Source organism: Amborella trichopoda, chromosome 2 (assembly GCF_054954075.1).
Source record: "Amborella trichopoda isolate Santa Cruz 75 chromosome 2, AtrichopodaSantaCruz75HAP2 v2.0, whole genome shotgun sequence".
In the NCBI taxonomy this organism is placed as follows: Eukaryota; Viridiplantae; Streptophyta; class Magnoliopsida; order Amborellales; family Amborellaceae; genus Amborella; species Amborella trichopoda.
Window position 1 is genome coordinate 51,968,114 of NC_142337.1, and position 17,880 is coordinate 51,985,993.

Genomic DNA, 17,880 nt, shown 5'->3' on the forward strand with positions numbered 1-17,880 from the left:
GTATAACATTCTTAGGATTATCTGAAAATCTATTTTTATATTTAATTATAAATTTTAAATGGTTAAAATCAAGTAGATTTATAAACATATGAAAATATTGAAAATGAACGGCCTAGATAAGTGTTGCAAGATGTACTATTACTAAAACTCAAAATCTCTTTTTTTTTTTTTTGTTATATTCACACATCTCAATGCCAAGATGATCAATTAGCTGGCTTCTCAACACTAAAACAACTTTTTATAATGGATTTTTGAGGTGCACATTTAATTCTACATTTTAAAGTTGCCATAAAAATTCCCATATAATAATAGATGAAAGAAAGTTTGCATGAGAGGCGCGTGTAATAATGGCTGGGTAACTTTGCACTTTCGAAGTTCCAACCAAATCTTCCCTCTTCCGTGACACCCGCCTCCATATTTAAAAATAGGACCCAACTAACCCTGCCCTCGTTTATTTTATAATTTTAACTATTCCATTGATTTTCCAAGCATTTTCCTGATTCCCTGTCAAAGCACCACAAAGTCGTTTCGAACCCATAAAAAGCTGCATAATTCATGCTTGAGCGACAAAAACCCTAATTTTTCTTCCGATTCGTCTCGTTCTCTCCCTCTTCTGTCTATATAAGTAAATCTTAACGGAATTTTTCATGTGAAATATTGCATAATCAGAGAATTGAGGTAAACTGTATTTGAGGAATTGAGATTTATTTTGGCGAATTGTTTCTCGGACGTGTTCCAATTAGGGCTAGAGAATTAGAGATTTGTTCTCGTTCATTTTGGTGGTTGCAAGCGTTACAGGCTTCGAATTATGGTGTTACAGTGAAATTGGGTCGTTCTGGTCAAGGAATTAGGGTTTGTTGTTGCGAATTGGTGGTGGAGTCAGGATGAGAGATTAGGGCTTATTGAATAGGGCCATGTTATGGTAGTTACAGATGTTGCAGGCTACCGAACCAGATAATTCTTGCCTCGAGCTTTATTTTGATGATGACGACGATCCATACCATATCACCTTAGATTTGGACGACTACAATGCAGTGGAATTGTATGACATGAGTCGTCTCGATCCTGTAAGTTAAGAATTCATGGTTAGATCGTTAAAGATCAGGATATGGTTTGTATGGTTGATATGTTGAAAAAATATGATTCAGAAGCACTGTTATTTCTGTTTGCACGAAGTACTGATGACAAAAGTTTATCTGTGATTGTTTTGTTAATAAAATATAGTTCTTACCTATTTGGTGATATATGCTATTTTTGTCTTTGTTGCTGTTGAATATGGGGCACGATGTTTGTAGGTAATTTGAAGTTTGAAACGATTGGAAAAAGAAACATTAGTTGACGGCAAATATGTTTACATTGTTTGTGCTAGAATTTCGATCATTATATTATTAATTTTCCATCTTATTGTATATAGTCACAAAGTTTCCTTTTGAAATATCTTGTTTAAGTGGCTTTCATCGGAGACTTTAGTCAGTTTAAAAATTAACCATAATTGTAGGCGATATTTATGTAAGTATATGAACAGACATGGATTCTTTGACTATGATACATATTGGTTATCCCTGTATCAGCTGATTATTCTGCTCTCTTATAGTATCTTTTTGTTTCTTACATATGAAAGAAAACAAATTCAAATGATATGCAATTTTGAAATGCAGCTTTTTTTGTTTGATGTATTGTTTGGTACGTAGGCTTTCTCCATTATATCTTATCAAAGTTTTTGAAGCATGATGGGCAAGGGGATAACTGTCAAGGTTAGCAAGCATCATTTCAATGAATTACTTGTCCTCTCATGAGTTGACCCAACCTTATCAGCCTTATATTATATAGTTTTACATAGGTGGCTAGATGAGAAGCAGACACAGAGATTCCTTAATGACTTGCATGTCTCACTAGCTTGACTGATTTGAGCTGCTTGTTTGATTGAAGGGACTAGGTTAACTTGCCCATGTCATTGGCTTGACTCGCTTAACTTATTCGATGCAAGCGAATTGGTTGTTTATCTTTCAAATCTGTGGAAATAAGTCCATTATATATAACTAAAAAAACAACAACAACAACAAAAAAAGGCACATCAATTTTAACTAACCCTTTCAATGTCCACAGGGGGGTCATTAGACACCCTGCCACAGCCAAATCCCTAAATCAGTTTCACCCCTGAACGCCATGCTATTACAACTTTTGTCGACATGAAACCTCCTTTTGCATTATAACAACAAGGGGGTGTTATCTTGGTTTGTTTTGGGGGGCAACTTACGAGCTGAAGTCCTGCTTACAGATCGGAGGTTTCTACCACAAAGCAAAAGCCTGAGCCAGATGGGAGATGTCCTCTTTTGTTTCTATTTGTTTACCACAAAAACTGTTTTGCATATGTTGCATATAATTTTTACATTTCTAATTTTAAATAGATTCGATTGTTTTATATGATAGCTTATATGTCATGCAGCTGAGTCAACTCTACTAAAAAGGATTCTTGTTGGAAATGATTAGGCATATTTTGGCAAGGAGTTAATGAAAATAACCTCTGTCAGATTCATGTCATGGTGGTTTCTGCAACCTGTATTTCGTGTAGGGTGACCTTGTGTGGGAGCTGGGGTAGGATTGTTGAAGTGATAGAATGCTTCTGACCTCATAGTCAAAGCCAAGCGTTCCCCACTTCTGCATCGTCTGCTAGATGTGTAGAAGTGCTGGTTTCTAAAATCTTAAAAGTTGTCTGTGGGTTGGCAAGTCTCATTGGAGTTCTTAGATATAAGAGAGTGTTGCAGTTGGATTGCTTTCTGTTAGGAAGTTCCTTTGAGCTGTGAAGTTGCATTGGATGTAATGCAACTCTAGGCCCGTCATGCCCCACATCTTCCAACCCTTTATATCTCTACTTACAATCATATCTCATCTGCAAAAGCCGATAGAAACCCACCTCACTGAAAAGCATAGAGAAGAAGAGAGAAGAGGCGCACACACTATTCTACCATGAAAACACACACAAGTGCGGTGTCCTAATTCTTTTATTATGACATATATAATATTATATCTTGATTAAGGACATATTGGCCCTTATACATTAACATCAGAGCAAATGACTTTACAGTAGATAAACCACTTAAAGATACACGAATTACTGGACTGCCCTTTATTGCATTTTAACACTCCCCCTCAAGCTGAACATCATGTTTGACCATGGACAATCTGTTCTTTAAGAACTCATGTCTATCTTTTGGAAGCCTTTTTTAAGGTATCAGCTATTTGATTTTCGGTTCCAATAGAGCGAGCATCTATCTCCTTTGCTTCGATTTTCTCACAAACAAAATGATAACCTATATGAATGTGTTTAGTGCGATCATGAAATACTGGATTTACTGAAATTGCCAGAGCACTCTTGCTGTTACAATAAAATGTTGACTTGTATATTTCTGCTCTAAGAAAAGAAACAATGTTTCATATCCAAGAAATCTCAAAAATTATACCTGCAAGCGCTTGATACTCAACGTTTGTACTAGGCCTTGCGACAATTTTCATTTCTTACTTCTCCATGAAATTCGATTTCTACCAAGAATGACACAACAACCTGAAATTAATCTTCTAGGATCTAGATATCCAACACTGTCTACAACGGAGTACCCAACTATAAAAGCAATATTTAATTTATTCATATTGTTTCTTTCATAGGGTAGCCCATTACTCATTGTTCCTTATATATGTATATATATATATATATATATATATATATATATATATATATATATATATATATATATATATATATATATATATATATATGATTATTCACTTCAATGGTTCCATGTGAGTGTCGGTGGAAGCATGTATAAATTGACACACTTGGTTAATATCATGGGTAGCTCAATTTGCTCTATGGGGCGGTCAAAAATCAATATACCCATAAAATGAGTGTAGCGGAGATAAAGATATTGAAATGGATGAGTGGCAAGACAAGAAGGGATATAATTCGAAATGAATACATTCGGAAAAAATTAGGTGTGGCACCAATAGGCCATAAGCTGAGAGAGAGTAGACTTGGTCAACTCCCTTGCTCTTTTTGAGACTTGGAAGGCTCAAAAAGAGCAAGGGAGGTCCAAAAAGACATGGTTGGAAGTAGTGAGAAAAGATATGGAGACTTATTGCCTCACTGAGGTATGACCCTTAATAGAGCAGAATGATTGACCAAGATTTGTGTAGCTGACCCCAATTAGTTGGGAAAAGGCTTTGACACTGATGTTGATGATGATGATCAATATCATATTATATATTAGGCCTGGTGAAAGTAAGATATTGTGATGCCCCTGCTAAACTTCCATATCTCTCTGGATATGGTATATCAAAAATGGTTAGAGTGAAAAGGCAAGGTTGTCCTTTAGATATCTTTAATCTTTTATTTAGAGCAGGTGCTGTAGGATATGACTGTTAAACTAGTGATATTTGCCTTTTCAAGAAGGTCTCAAGTGTACTTTTTTGAGACAACGAAATTCGATCTACTTTAGGAAGTATCTCAATTGACCGAAGTCTTTCATCATAAATCTATCATGCAAAAATTTATTGACACCATCAATCAGATTTATTGAACTTCTAATAATTATAATGTCATCAACATTAAGCAATGAACGATGTCTTTCCATCATAAACCTCTTTCTTTCAACGCATTATGAAAATATTGAAATCATGTTCTTGGAACTTGTTCTAACCTATATATAAATCTTTTCAGCCTTCAAACATGAGTCCTGGATTCGCTTCATGGAAGCGTGGTGGTTGATCCATGTAGACCTCTTTGACCAACTGTCTATGCAAAATGGCATTCTTAACATCCAACTGAAAAAGAGGCTAAACATAGGCTATTGCTTTAAACCTTTCAAACATTTCCACCTAACATGTACCTTACTTTATAAACCCACTTGCGGCCCACAACATTTTTATCTGCTGATCAATGAACTATCTCCCAAGTCTTATTTATGTACCTAACCTACCTAACCTTAGTCCCTTCTGTTGTAGCCTCAATCCTAGCTCCTTTTCTTGCCTCAAGATAAGTTCTAGGTCTTTGATTTCGTGAATTTTTGATGGAGGGCAAAATTATTCTTATTTTTTTGTTTTTATTTAATTTCAAATAATTTTATTTATGGTTTATTTCTAAGGTTTTTAGTTTTTAAGGAATTATGGCTTTTTTTTTTATATTTTATATTTTATATTTACTGTTCATGTGTACTGTTTCATGTATTACTGTTCACGTTTATTGTTCACAGGGGTATTTCTGAAATTTTAGTATTGTTTGGGGGTGTTTTAGAGTCTTAAATATTTACTTGGATCTCAAGTTAATTTTAGGGTTTCATATACTTATAAAAGATTGGATGTCACATTTTGGGAGGCAGTCATGTGATTTTTCAGAATTAAAAGAAAAAAAAAAGGGCTCAGGCTTTTGCAACCCTAGCTTGGGTGTGGAGAAGAAACCCTAGGTTTCTTTGAATTGTTCTTGTGTTTGGCTATTCATTGCTGATTTCTACTGTTTATTCAAGTTCTCTACATCAATTTCACTGTTTTCACACATACTTGAAGATTAGGAGTGAAGGTGTCATAACGTGAGTGCTCTCTTGAATTTCAACTGGCCTGTCTTCTTGCCACCCTCCATTCCTTCTCCTTGATATACTGTAATATCCTTGGCTGATTTATGAGAGTCTTCAATTTTGAGTCAACATTTGGACTATGAGAGGGGCTTCATCTGGACTATCGTCTTGTTGCCCTTCACGCCTTTTTATTTGATATATGATAATATCCTTGATGATTTATGAGGGTCTTCAAATTAAGTAGAGCCTTCATTTGGATCCTGGTCATATATTCCTCGAACTCTTCATCAAGTCTTGGAGGAGTTTCATCTATCTCCCCCTCACAATTTTTATCTACATCTTTATGAACAAAAAATGGTGCCTTATCTACAACTTGATTCATGGGTCGACTATGAATTTCATGATGCAAAGGCATTTCCCTTTTTCCTGAATCACCTACATCCATAAAACGAGGAAGCATATACATCCTCCTTTCATCGAAGGTTGCATGTCTCGATACCAGAACTCTTTTCAATCTAGGACTGTAACACTTGTATGCCTTGTATTTATCAGCATACCCTCTAAAAACACAAACATCTGCGTTTGGGAATAAGTTATTTCTTTGGCTCTTGTCTACATGAACATAAGCATAACATCTAGACTAGCGCAACATGGAATTATCAGGGTCCTTTTGAAGTAGAACTTGTTAACGTGATTTTTCGTGTGGAATATCTATAGACAACCTATTGATGAGATAAACTGTTATATGAAATGCTTCTGTCCATAACAATTAGGAACTTCATTGATATGCCTATGTATGAAACTACCGTCAGGTCCGGAACCAAGTAACTCTCTTCCCCCCCACGCCCTTTTTAAAAATCAAGAAAAACAAAAAGAGGTTCTTTTGTCAAAACCGCCGAATTTTGGATTGGATCCTAAAAGCCCATGAGTGTGTCTACACTCAGCATCAAGCTAGCATCCATGTCCTTGTCCTTAGAAGGTCTGCAACTATGTAGATTGGGCGATCCTCCATCAATTCATGAGTTTGATGGGATCTCGTCATGCCTAAAATTTGGTATTGTGTTGGACCAGAATTATTCCTCCATGGAGGATTCGAATTATAATGAGGAAACCAGACGATCGAGATTCATCGCGGCTATCCAAAATGGTCAATATTTGAATCAAAGGTTCATAATGCAACACTTATCTCATCTTCTGAATTGGCAAAATCTTTTATCGAGAGATAATGGATCAAAGAGTTCATATTATCCCTCCCTGCTCCATCTTAATCAATGGGGGTCTCCATAATTTCCTTCCGTCATCCAAGCATCTAGGTCAAGAACACTCCTTGTCCCCCATCCCTTCAACATTACAACTGAGATTTTCAATCGATTGATCTCCAATCTATACAATCAGTTTGGCTCAAAGGCTTCTACATTCTCCACATCTAGAAGTTGTCCCCCATTACTCATCTTTCAATACGCAGATGACAAGGTTGTCTTCAATGATGCAAGCCTGCTCAAGTGGGTAACCTATGGTTGTTCCTAGGTGCTTCGAACTTGCCACCATAACCAAATTAATAGGCGTGGGCCCATTAGTTATTGGAGGTGGAATTAGATGTTAGAGAGGGATAGGGAGTAGGGGAACGTTGTTTGCTAAGAGTTTCCTAGTTTGGGAGCACTCATACAATAATATATGATGATGCAGAGTTATTAAAAATTAAAGATTAATCACAATTAATAAATAATATTTAGATGCAAAATAAATATAGTACATATATAATCTACTCAAATAGAATTTGTCAATAATAAATCATATTTATTTACTTGGGTCTTCTCATAAATGAGTCCTTTTTTTATAATGATGACTATGTGTATATGTATGTATTTGTGAATGGAAGCAACAAGAGATTCAGGATTAGGAGCGAGAGCACAAATGAGGTAGGTGCGAAGTTCCATGGTATGGGGAATAAGGTTTGTACATGGTCACGTAAAGGGACAAGGATATGTGGAGCATGTTCCATATCTGCATAGGATTGTGTCTCATATTTGCATAGAAGCGTGTTTCTTAATGAATGGAAACGTGTTATGCTATGTGTAGGATCGAGATTCCTGAAGTTCACTTTTCCCTGTATTGTAATTTGGGAAGGAATTCCAATGAATAATATGTTTTAACTTTATCCAAACTCACAAACCCAAGTACTAATATAAACAAGAATCATGTCATTGAAATTCTCTTTAGAATTTTTATTGTCATCGGATTATGATTTCATATGATGAGTCCTTGGGCACGAAAGGAGCTTTGTGTCCTTGACCTCGGCTCTCTCTTGGGGACTTTCATGGACTCCCATTCTCTTCAAATTGCTTGGGGAACATTGTGATCTATCTCCCTCTCGCACATAATGACAAGAATAAACTCTCTCAACTCCCTTTATATACTTTTATTTGGGTAATTATGATTGGTCAACACAAATAAAAGTACTTTTATTTGGGTAATGTGAGAGAGAGAGAGAGAGAGAGAGAGAGAGAGAGAGAGAGAGAGAGAGAGAGAGAGAGAATATCTATCTCTCTTTCAAACATTTTTTTTAAGAAAATGATTGGTCAAAATCTCTTATCATTTGCGACAAAAGTAGGTCCCACCATTTCCTACATTAAATGTGATTCAGAAGCCTTAAATTTAGAACTTTGACTTTTTGATCATATTTCCTTTTTGAACATTTTATAAAATAGGAGATCCCTGTACCTAAGGGGTAGCCATGCCCCTCACAATTGTTCAATTTCTAGCCAAAAGGATGGCGTGAAACTAACATTTTATGTAACAAATACTTGGGACTTTCCTTTTGCCTAGGAAAACCCAGTAAACAGCAATCGGATGGTGTGGTTGAGTGATTTGACTGAAGATTGGTGACATGGAAGGGAAGATTCCTTTTGATAGGAAGGCGCATTATGTCGATCAAAACCACACTTCCAAATATTCTGGTGTTCCAGATGTCAATGTTTAAGATGCCAGCATCCATAGCTAACAAACTGGACAATCTTATTTTCACCCCAAAAACAAGAAAATCATAAAACAAATTGGTGCTCTTATGAGAGGCTTTTTGTGGTTTGGTGTGGGAGGCAAATTTTCACCTAGTTAGATGACAGACCATTTGCAATACAAAAAGCGTGGACAGTTAAGGTATCAGGAGCCTCAAGGATTGTAACACTCCTTTGCAAGTGGTGGTGGTGCTATACCACCCAAGAAGGCCATCTGTGGCAACAGGTAATTAAACACCAGCATGGATCCATTGCCTCAGGCTGTTCCAGGATCCACCAAGGCTCACTCCTCAGGAGCCTGGAAAGAAATTAATGAAACCTACATTTCAGGTGGGAATTGGGGTTAGGATCAGGTTTTGGAAGGACTTGGTTAGATGTCAGGCCATTTTCAAACCCAGGCCAGCGGTCTAGGCATCAGGAGCCGCAAGGATTCTACCATTCCTTTGCAAGTGGGGGTGGTGCTATGCCACCCCTAGAAGCTCACCTGTGATAGCAGGTGATTAAGCACATGTATGGATAAATTGCCTCAGGCTGGGCCCCAAGGGCTAATCCAAGGCTCACTTCTTAGCAGCCTGGAAAGGCATTGTTGAAACCTACCTTCGACCTGAGTATTGGAATTTGGTTGGGTTTTGGAAAGCACTTTGTGTAGGAAACAAAACTGTTGAAAATGCCTTCCCTAACTAGTTTCTAATCGTCTCAATCCACGAGCCTCTTGTCTCTAGCACATATGAAGAAATTTGGGGGCCGCACAATCTGTTATCCTGGCTTAAGAGTAATCTTTGAAAGTCACAGACATAAGAATTTCTGTCCCTGTTGGATGTTCTCAATTCCATTATACTGGGGTCAGGACAAGATGGTCTGGTCCCCCTCACTCAGTTATTTTCTCAGTCTCTTCTTTCTTCATTATCTCAATCGTGTCAACCATGCCCTTGCTGGAGGGCATGGTTCATCCTGGCAGCTCCCAATATCCAGGTGTTCAACTAGTTAGCCATTTCGGAAAAGGCTCTCACTCTTGGCCACATGCAAGACATAGGAAGAGATAATTGGCCATCTCTTCATCCACTTAATGGTGGCCACCCAAATCTGGGCATGCTTGACCTCTTTTAATGCAAGTGGGTCACACCAAGGGCAGTTTAGCAGTTAATTCTCCTTGTATTCCCCCTCCCCCCATCCTCAAGAATCCTTTCATAGCATGTAGCCATCCTGGCTACCATTTGGACCATTTGATAGAATGCAGTAGACGCTTCTTCCAAAGTAAAGAAATCATCAAAATGCCCTCAAGGAATGCATCAAGGCTTCTGGGCCATAAACCGAAAGGCTTGCAAGTCCTCTTCTGTAGACCTTAAAGAATAATGGATGCAAGTCAGCAGGTCAGGACAGCAGACCATCTGAAGATCCTCATACTGGATTTTTCTTGATTCCAGGATAATCAAACTCAACTTTGATATCCGTGCCCCCCCCCGAAATCCCAGGTACGATTGGCATTGGCATCGAAAGCCCAGGTGCGGTTGGCATTGGGGTTATCTTTAGAAAATCACAGAGCTGAAACATTGATGACCTTTACAGCTCCATTTGGGATGGCGAACACCACTTATCCAGAGGCTAAGGCTCACTTGTTCAGATTTCAAGAGTTCGATAGAATTTATTGTTCAAAGTTTGTTAATAGAGGGGAATGCACAAAATGTGATTAGCATGCCAAACAAGTCACCCTGTCCCTGAAGATGGGTACCAATTTTTACCCAGATTTTTTACATTAGCATTCTCTCAAAGTATCTTTGAAGCACGCTTGGCATGAGGCTAACAGAGTGCCGGATTCCCTCACCAGAGACGGAGTCTCAAAATTCGGCCTTCTTATCAATCATCACTAGAACTACCTCCTAATAACAGTTTTGATCGCTAATTCTCCCTCCTTATGAAGTTTTTTACCTAATTTTGTGCAAATCATACACATACCAATCACTATTTTTGCCAACCCTTCCTTTGATGGGATGTTGTACATTTTATTACGTTTAAAAGTAATATTTCACAAAATGGAGCCCTTGTTACACACCAGTGTATACACTCAAGAATCATATCCAAAATTCTGGGACTTCTAATTAAACTGGACTGGGAAAATGCCTGCGACCAATGTTGTTTGGGCAGTCGTGTACGAAACCCTTTTCCGCATGAGCTTCGGCAACCACTGGTGCAAATGGATCTGGGGTTGTATCTCCAACCCCTTTTTTTCCATACTCGTCAACGGAACCTCCAAGGCCTTCTTCCCTTCCTCTAAGGGCCTCTGGCAAGGGGATCCTCTTCCTCTTTGCCATTGTGGCCGAGGTCTTTAGTAGGTCAGTGGCCAGAATGTACCACCACAACCTTTTTGAGGGATTCAAAATCACCAATGGAGCCTCCATGATCTCTCACCTGCAATATGCTGACGACACCCAACTCTTTTGTGGGGCCTCCGAGCAGCAGGTCAACTGACTCCTTTTTCTCCGGTGCTTCGAGCTGGCCACGAGCTTTAGGGTCAATATGTCCAAATAAAAGATGATTGGCATTGGCATGGAGCTGCTGGCACCCAGGACCTTGCCAATAGGTGGGGCTGTGCAGCGGACACCCTCCCATCCACCTACTTGGGCCTCCCCTTATGCCATGGCAAGCCTAAACACAGGCAATGGGGCCATATCATTGATAAATTTGACCGAAACTTGGCCACCTGGAAAGGGAGATTTCTATCCCCATCAGGTAGGGTAACAATTATCAAGGCCACCCTTTACGACATCCCCATTTTCCAAATTTCCTTCTTCCATATGCCTGCCGTTGTTGCCTCCCACCTGGAACAACTCAAGCGCAACTTTCTGTGGTCCGGAGACGGCGAACCTAGGAAGTATCGCCTTATCTCCTGGACCACAGTTTGCAAGCCTAAATCCCAAGGTGGCCTCGGCATTTACTCTCTCAAAAACATAACAACTTGGCCTTGTTGGGCAATTGGTGGTGGTGTTTGGCCACCCAGGAGGGCCACCTGTGGCAAATTGTATTTCGCCATAAATATCTCCTACACCATCCTTCCTGGTTAGCCCACAACACAGCGTACAATTCTTGCCCAGGAGTTTGGAGATCAATCTTGCATTGCTTACACCCCTTTAGTGTTAACGTTCGCTACCATGCAAGGGTGGGCAACATAATTAACTTCTGGTCTGACCTTTGGATTGGGCACACTCCCCTGAGAGAGAGTTTTCCAGCCAGAGACAGTTGCGCCTCAGTTGCAGATTTATTCCAAATGGTAGGCATTACTCGCTCCTGGAATTCAAATTTCAGAAAACACCTCTGTGATGGAGAGATTGAAGCATTGCTTCAACTCTCAGCCCTTCTACACTACGGTACCTCTCTCCCCATGGTGCGGACAAAGATATTTGGTACCAAACTGTGGATGGCACATTCTCAGTTTCCTTCTTTTATCGCAAACTCCATTTCGTCCCAACCTCCACCTCATCCCCTTCCATAGTCGTGAAAGCTTGGCTCTCCTTCATCCCTCCCAAAATCCAAGTCTTCAATTGGATTGCCCTTTCCAAGAGGGTCTTGACTGTAGACCAAATGGGCCTGATCATTCCTAAGCGCTGCATGATGTGTATGGCTGATGCGGAAACAAATTCACACCTCTTCATCCACTGCAGCTTAGCCAGCAAACTTTGGAAGGACCTGCTCTTACTGTTTAACTGGTCTTTGGTCACCCCCAGATCAGTACCCCACTTGGTTGAATACACAAAGTTTCTCCCATGGGCCAAATCAGGTATTTTACTATGGAAGGCTACTACCGTATGGGCCATTTGGATCGAGCACAACAACCATATTTTTCGAGGCCGCATCTCTCCACTCCATGTCCTGAGGGACAACATCAAATCCATGGTTATCTTTTGGGCCTTGAACCACAGCTACTTCAAGCACCTCTCAGCCTTGGACTTCCATCTTAACTGGCAGTCACTACTCTCTTTCAGGCCTATTGCCATCCCTCAAGCGTCTCTTTGGCGACCTCCGGAATTGGGAAAACCAAACTTAATTTCGATGGTTGCTCACTGGGCAACCCAGGACCGGCTGGTATCAGGGGCATCTTCAGAAGCCACCACAGCCTCTTCGTTTTGTCCTTTGCCAAACCTATTGGCCGAGCTGATTCCACCACGGCGGAAGCTCTTGCCCTATTGGAAGGTCTCAAACACTTCAATCCTCTCTGGAACACTGAATTGGTTGTGGAAGGAGACTCTAGAAATGTCATGCTCTAGGCCTCGGGGGAGGCCAGACCCCCCTGGAGACTCGCTCACGTGTTTGAAGAGATTTGTGACATTTGCAAGCATATTCCCCTTTCATGGACTTGTACCTGGCAGGAGGGCGAATCACACGGCTGACACTCTCGCTAGAGATGCAGCAGCTATGGCAGGAATTTAGAGACCTTTGGTTTTTGGCTTTTAGCTTTCTTCCTTCTTGGATGTACATAATTTTTTGACCATCTCCACCATCTCGGAGGTTTTTGTATAGAGCTCCCTAGTTGTGGACACCTATTTTTTGATAACTTGTACAACTTTACCTTATACAATAGTAAACACTTTCATAAAATATTTCAAAAAAAGGGAAAAGAAAAGGAAAGAAAAGAAAAGACCAAAGAGAGAATGAGCCATAAGCCTGAAGCCAGTGATAAGAGCCAATATCCTTATGCACTGTTCTAAGATCCACTTTGCAGCAGCCAAAGAGGCCAATATTCAGCTTTGGACTCCAAACTGAAGAGAAGAGGTGTGCAAACCAAAGCATGACCTGCTCCGGCTGAATTCTACAGCCACTCAGTCCTCCTTTGGCCAAAACTTCATATTTTTTGTTTTAATTAAAAAAGAAACTTCTGTTTTCTATTTGTGTAAGGTATCTGATGTCTCATCCGAAGCGCATCTTTTCCTTGTCAAATTGAAGTGGGTTGGAAGCAAATCTAATACTTTTCTTTACAAATACCGTGAAAGCACACAGAATCCTCCTACTGCACATATTTAATTAGGCCGCCTGTCCATTTTGTTGCTGAGCCAGGTTTGCCAAAAGAGTGCAATTAAAATTGAGCTGCAAAGCCCTATTAGAGGTATCCAGCATGTTGAAAATTCTTGGGCTTACCATGGTGCAGTCCTGGAGGCCTATCCACAATCTTGAACTTGAAAATCCAGCAGCTAATGAGGGCTAGGGGCGCAGTAGATCATTTTGTCTTGAATCTGCTTAGAATGATACCTGTGACATGAGTAAGTATGCCATCAAGGTTTTGATGGTTGTTTACCTTTAAAATGCCCAAGACGATAGTGCAAGGGCATGTTGTACACATATTCCTCCCTTTTTAGGTCCCTTACCCAATCCATGGAAAAAGGGGTGTGCCCATGGTCTGTTGGTATTACCGAGTTTTGAAGAGATCAAAGGTAAAAAAAAATAAATCAAACCTATGGAGAGCATGCAAGTGGGTGGTCAACCGTCTCTTGTGCTCCACACATCGCCAGTTGTTAGAGGGGTTTAGCCCTCAATATTGATAAGTTCTGGTGAGTACTGTAAATAAGCGATCTAAGGTCAATAGGAACCAAGGGAGCCATACACACATAAAACCAGAAAGCATAGGATCACACCCCTGTACGATGCAAGGACAAATTAGCTAATACAGAGATAACTTTACAATTCCGCATTCACAACGTCAGATACTGGTCTCCCAAGGCATTGGTACTATTTAGATATAGTCAAGAAGATATGGATCAAACAAGTTACATTTGAAGCAATGATTCTAAACGACCCCATTCATCACCCCTCCTAGGCCTGGTAATCTTGACTGGCTGACCCCCTCCTAGGCCCGATGATTAATTAATTATGAAACTTATAAAATTTATAATACAGTTTATATTGTACATTATACTTTTCTAATTGTTTTTTTAAAAAAATTATAACCCACCTAATTATCCAACCTAAAAATTTTAACTTAACCCGGAAAAAACTTTTTTCAACCTGATTATCTTTCTCTAGCTCGATCAAGAAAAACCTAAACACTTAAACGCAAAACTATGTTTTACTAATCTAATTATTGGTCTCTAAGTTTAAGACCCCAAAAATCATATGGAAACACCCAAACTCTGACAGAAACACTCAAAGCTCAAAAACCATCAAACTAGAACCTATCACTAGACTTGTAATCAAACAGAGGACTGAGAGGAGAGAATAAAGAAAAACCCTAACCCTAGCCAACCTCCTCCCTCTCTTTATCCATTGCACAAGGTCAATTGCTCAAAGCCTCTCTCTCTTAACCTTTCACAGAATTAAGCTTAGAGAGGACAGAGATCATATTGAATTTATTTTATTCCATTCTAAGAGAATGGGGGAATCCAGACCACACTTCTGATTTGAGGAGCTCTCAGGAGTCAAGGTGAGAAATCTCATTGAACTAGGGTATCTGTATCCCATTGAGCTAGGGCACCAATATATCTCATTGAGCTAGGGCATGTTTTCTATCTCTCTGTTTATCTCTCATCCACAGTCTTTCTTCTAGCTTTCATTGAGTAAGATCTGAAATCTCTTCTCTCTCATTGAGCTCTCTTTTCTCTCTCTCTCATCTACAGCCTCTTCTCGCTCTCATCGAGCTATGTCTATCTCTGACATCACTCTCTTCTCTCTCTCATCATGCTCTTTTTGAATCTGTAAGGTTTTCTTTGGATTTCACGTTCTTCTTTCACTCGATCTGTAATAAATCTCTCTCTGAGTCTGCAAATATATGTTAATCTGTAAGTCTCTGAATTTTTATCAGGACTGTAAATCTCGTGCATTTTTTCTCAAAATCGGTAATTCTTTGTTTATATCAAGACTATAAATCTCATGTTTTTTCTACAAAATTTCAGAAAAATTGCATCACAGTTTGGAATTTTCTAGTCATGTTTACGTAAATCAATCTTTTGTGTTGGATTGTGTAATTTCCTTGTTTGGTGTATCAATTCTCTTCTTTTTTGATTTTGTATCAGTTTTTAGATGGTTTTTGTTGGATTATATCAATTTTTGGACCTTTTTTTGTTGGATTGTATTGATTTCATTCCAAATTTGTGGATGATTGGGTTGGGTCTGACCCACCCTACCTGGAACCCCAGAGCCAGTTGGGTTGGATCTGGGATTTGCAGCTTACCCCGGGTCAGGATCTGGTCCACCTCCACTATATTTTAAGCATGGGTAGGGCCTGATCCGACCTGTTTTCACCCCTATACCCCCCCCAAGTTCATAAACATGACAATGGATCCCAGGCAATTGGATATTTGGGTGGAGCCTGATCTTGGAATGGCGAATTTTTGCACCAAATATTAAGGCACAAGGGATGTGATCGTGAATTACCAGACCCAATTCTAAACGACTCTCATCCTAAATTCTGGCTCAACAATTGCACTGGTGGCTTGTTGTAGTGGACTTGCATTAGCTTCCAGAACTTGAGTTTGGTTCTCGCATATCTGTGCTGCAACTTTCCCCTCTTCCAGCCCAGCCTTGCTGGAGCAGTTCCAGATTGGTGCCAAAGCTTCCAGTTGGTTCCTGCAGGGAAGTGCATTTTGCCCTTGTTGCAACCTTTCTAGTAGTCCCAACTTAAGCTGATGAGCGGAGCTCCATTACCATCTGAAGATACCTCTGCACTCATACTCCTAATCTACTTCCTTGAGGTTTTACCTTCCAAATTCATAATCCTGATTAGATAATTTAGATCCCACCTTAGGTGAAGCTACCCTACTAAAATTTCTGATCCTTAAGGCTTCGCAACATTTGGATTATCAACCTCACGAGAGGGTCGTGGATTGCCAGCATCTCTCTGCTTGTCCAGCAGAACCTGTAAACCACCTCCGCTCTTGCCTATGCTTGCATTACTCTTAGGACAATAACAAATGCTGCCCCCTGAAAAAGAACTCTGACTAAAATAAAGGCACCACCTTATCTGCCACCTCATTCTCCCAATGCGTAGACATTGAAAAACTTCTGCTCTAGATCCAAAATCTTAGCCTATGCCAGCCACCTCACTCACAGAGAGATTGTGATATGTCATTGAAAAACTTATGCTCTAGATTCAAAATCTTAGCCTATGCCAGCCAGCTCACTCACAGAGAGATTGTGATATTGCAAGTACACCTGAAGTCCAACAGCCTTTCTAAATGCCCGATTCTGCCACACATCCAAGGACCCTTCATCTTATTATGAATGGTATGATTAGAACCTGAAACCAACGCTACAGGGCCTCACCCCTCTTTCAAGGAACCAACCATAGACTCGAAACCAATGCTTCCCTAGCATGAATTTCTTCCTCACTGGGACAAAATGCTGATGCCAATTATTTGGCTCGAAAACTCTTCAATAGTTCATCTGGAACAGTTCTTAGGGGTCAATTAATATTTAACTATAACTTCATGAGCTGTATCTATTAAAAGAAAAGCAGCCATTGTAATTGAGATATCTGTCGTGGTTTACATGGTGTTCTGTAGGATGTGAAACTTTGTTATCCTAGACCCTTTTTTCCCTCTTATTCTTTATGCTGACCATGCAGTGTGCTGACATTGCTATTCTGCAAAAGTATGCCAGCCTATACTTGCTCTTCTGTGAGGATGCTTATCTTTATGGTTGGCTTGCAAATATGAGTAAACATTGTTTTTTGTCCTTAAAATAGACATTTTTATTATTATCAAAAAACATTTGACACTTTTGTATGTTTTAGACAATTATGTCCTGGATGCTGATTGATGTGATACTTGATTAACAGGAGGGGTGCAGTTGGCATACGGATGCATCCGTAGCTGTAGAGGTAAGGTGCACCTTCAAATTTTATCATGGTATATAATTTTGATGTAAAATGTTCTTAGGATTATCTCAAAATCTATTTTTATATCTAATTATAAAATTTTAAATTTAAAAAATGGTTAAAATCAAGTAGATCTATAAACATATGAAAATCTTGAAAGTGGACGGTGTAGAAATATGTTGTAAAATGCACTATTTCTGAGACTTAAAATCTTTTTATTTTTCATGGTCATACATCTTGATGTCGAGATGATCAATCAAAGGGTTTTTCAACATTAAAACTACCTTTTCCTATTGATTTTTGAGGTGCATCCGTAGTTCTACATTATAAGGTTGCATCCTTATATAAACGTTTTACTTTCAGGAGAGATCAGAGGATCCATCATGTAAGGACTTGTCCCAAGGCCGGACAAGTCCTGCCACACCATGTCCTGAGAATGTACTTGCACATCAATATGGTAATGACATCATTTAATTCTTTTTTATTGTCTGTTTAGGAACTTTGA

General features: G+C 39.4%; 1 protein-coding gene across 4 annotated transcripts in view; it reads left to right on the forward strand.

The window, feature by feature from the left end:
* The first annotated feature begins 329 nt into the window (after positions 1–329).
* LOC18431545 (helicase-like transcription factor CHR28) overlaps positions 330–17,880 on the forward strand; it is a 38,335-nt gene continuing 20,784 nt past the window's right edge. The window contains exons 1-3 of one of the 4 annotated variants that reach the window (XM_088858514.1): positions 330–1,067; positions 17,337–17,378; positions 17,739–17,832. In XM_088858514.1, coding sequence (XP_088714640.1) covers positions 933–1,067; positions 17,337–17,378; positions 17,739–17,832 — 271 coding nt within the window. In that variant the 5' untranslated portion in view covers positions 330–932. Of the gene's footprint in view, positions 1,068–17,336; positions 17,384–17,738; positions 17,833–17,880 lie in introns of all 4 variants that reach the window. The other 3 variants (XM_088858516.1, XM_088858515.1, XM_088858517.1) reach the window with 3 other exon arrangements.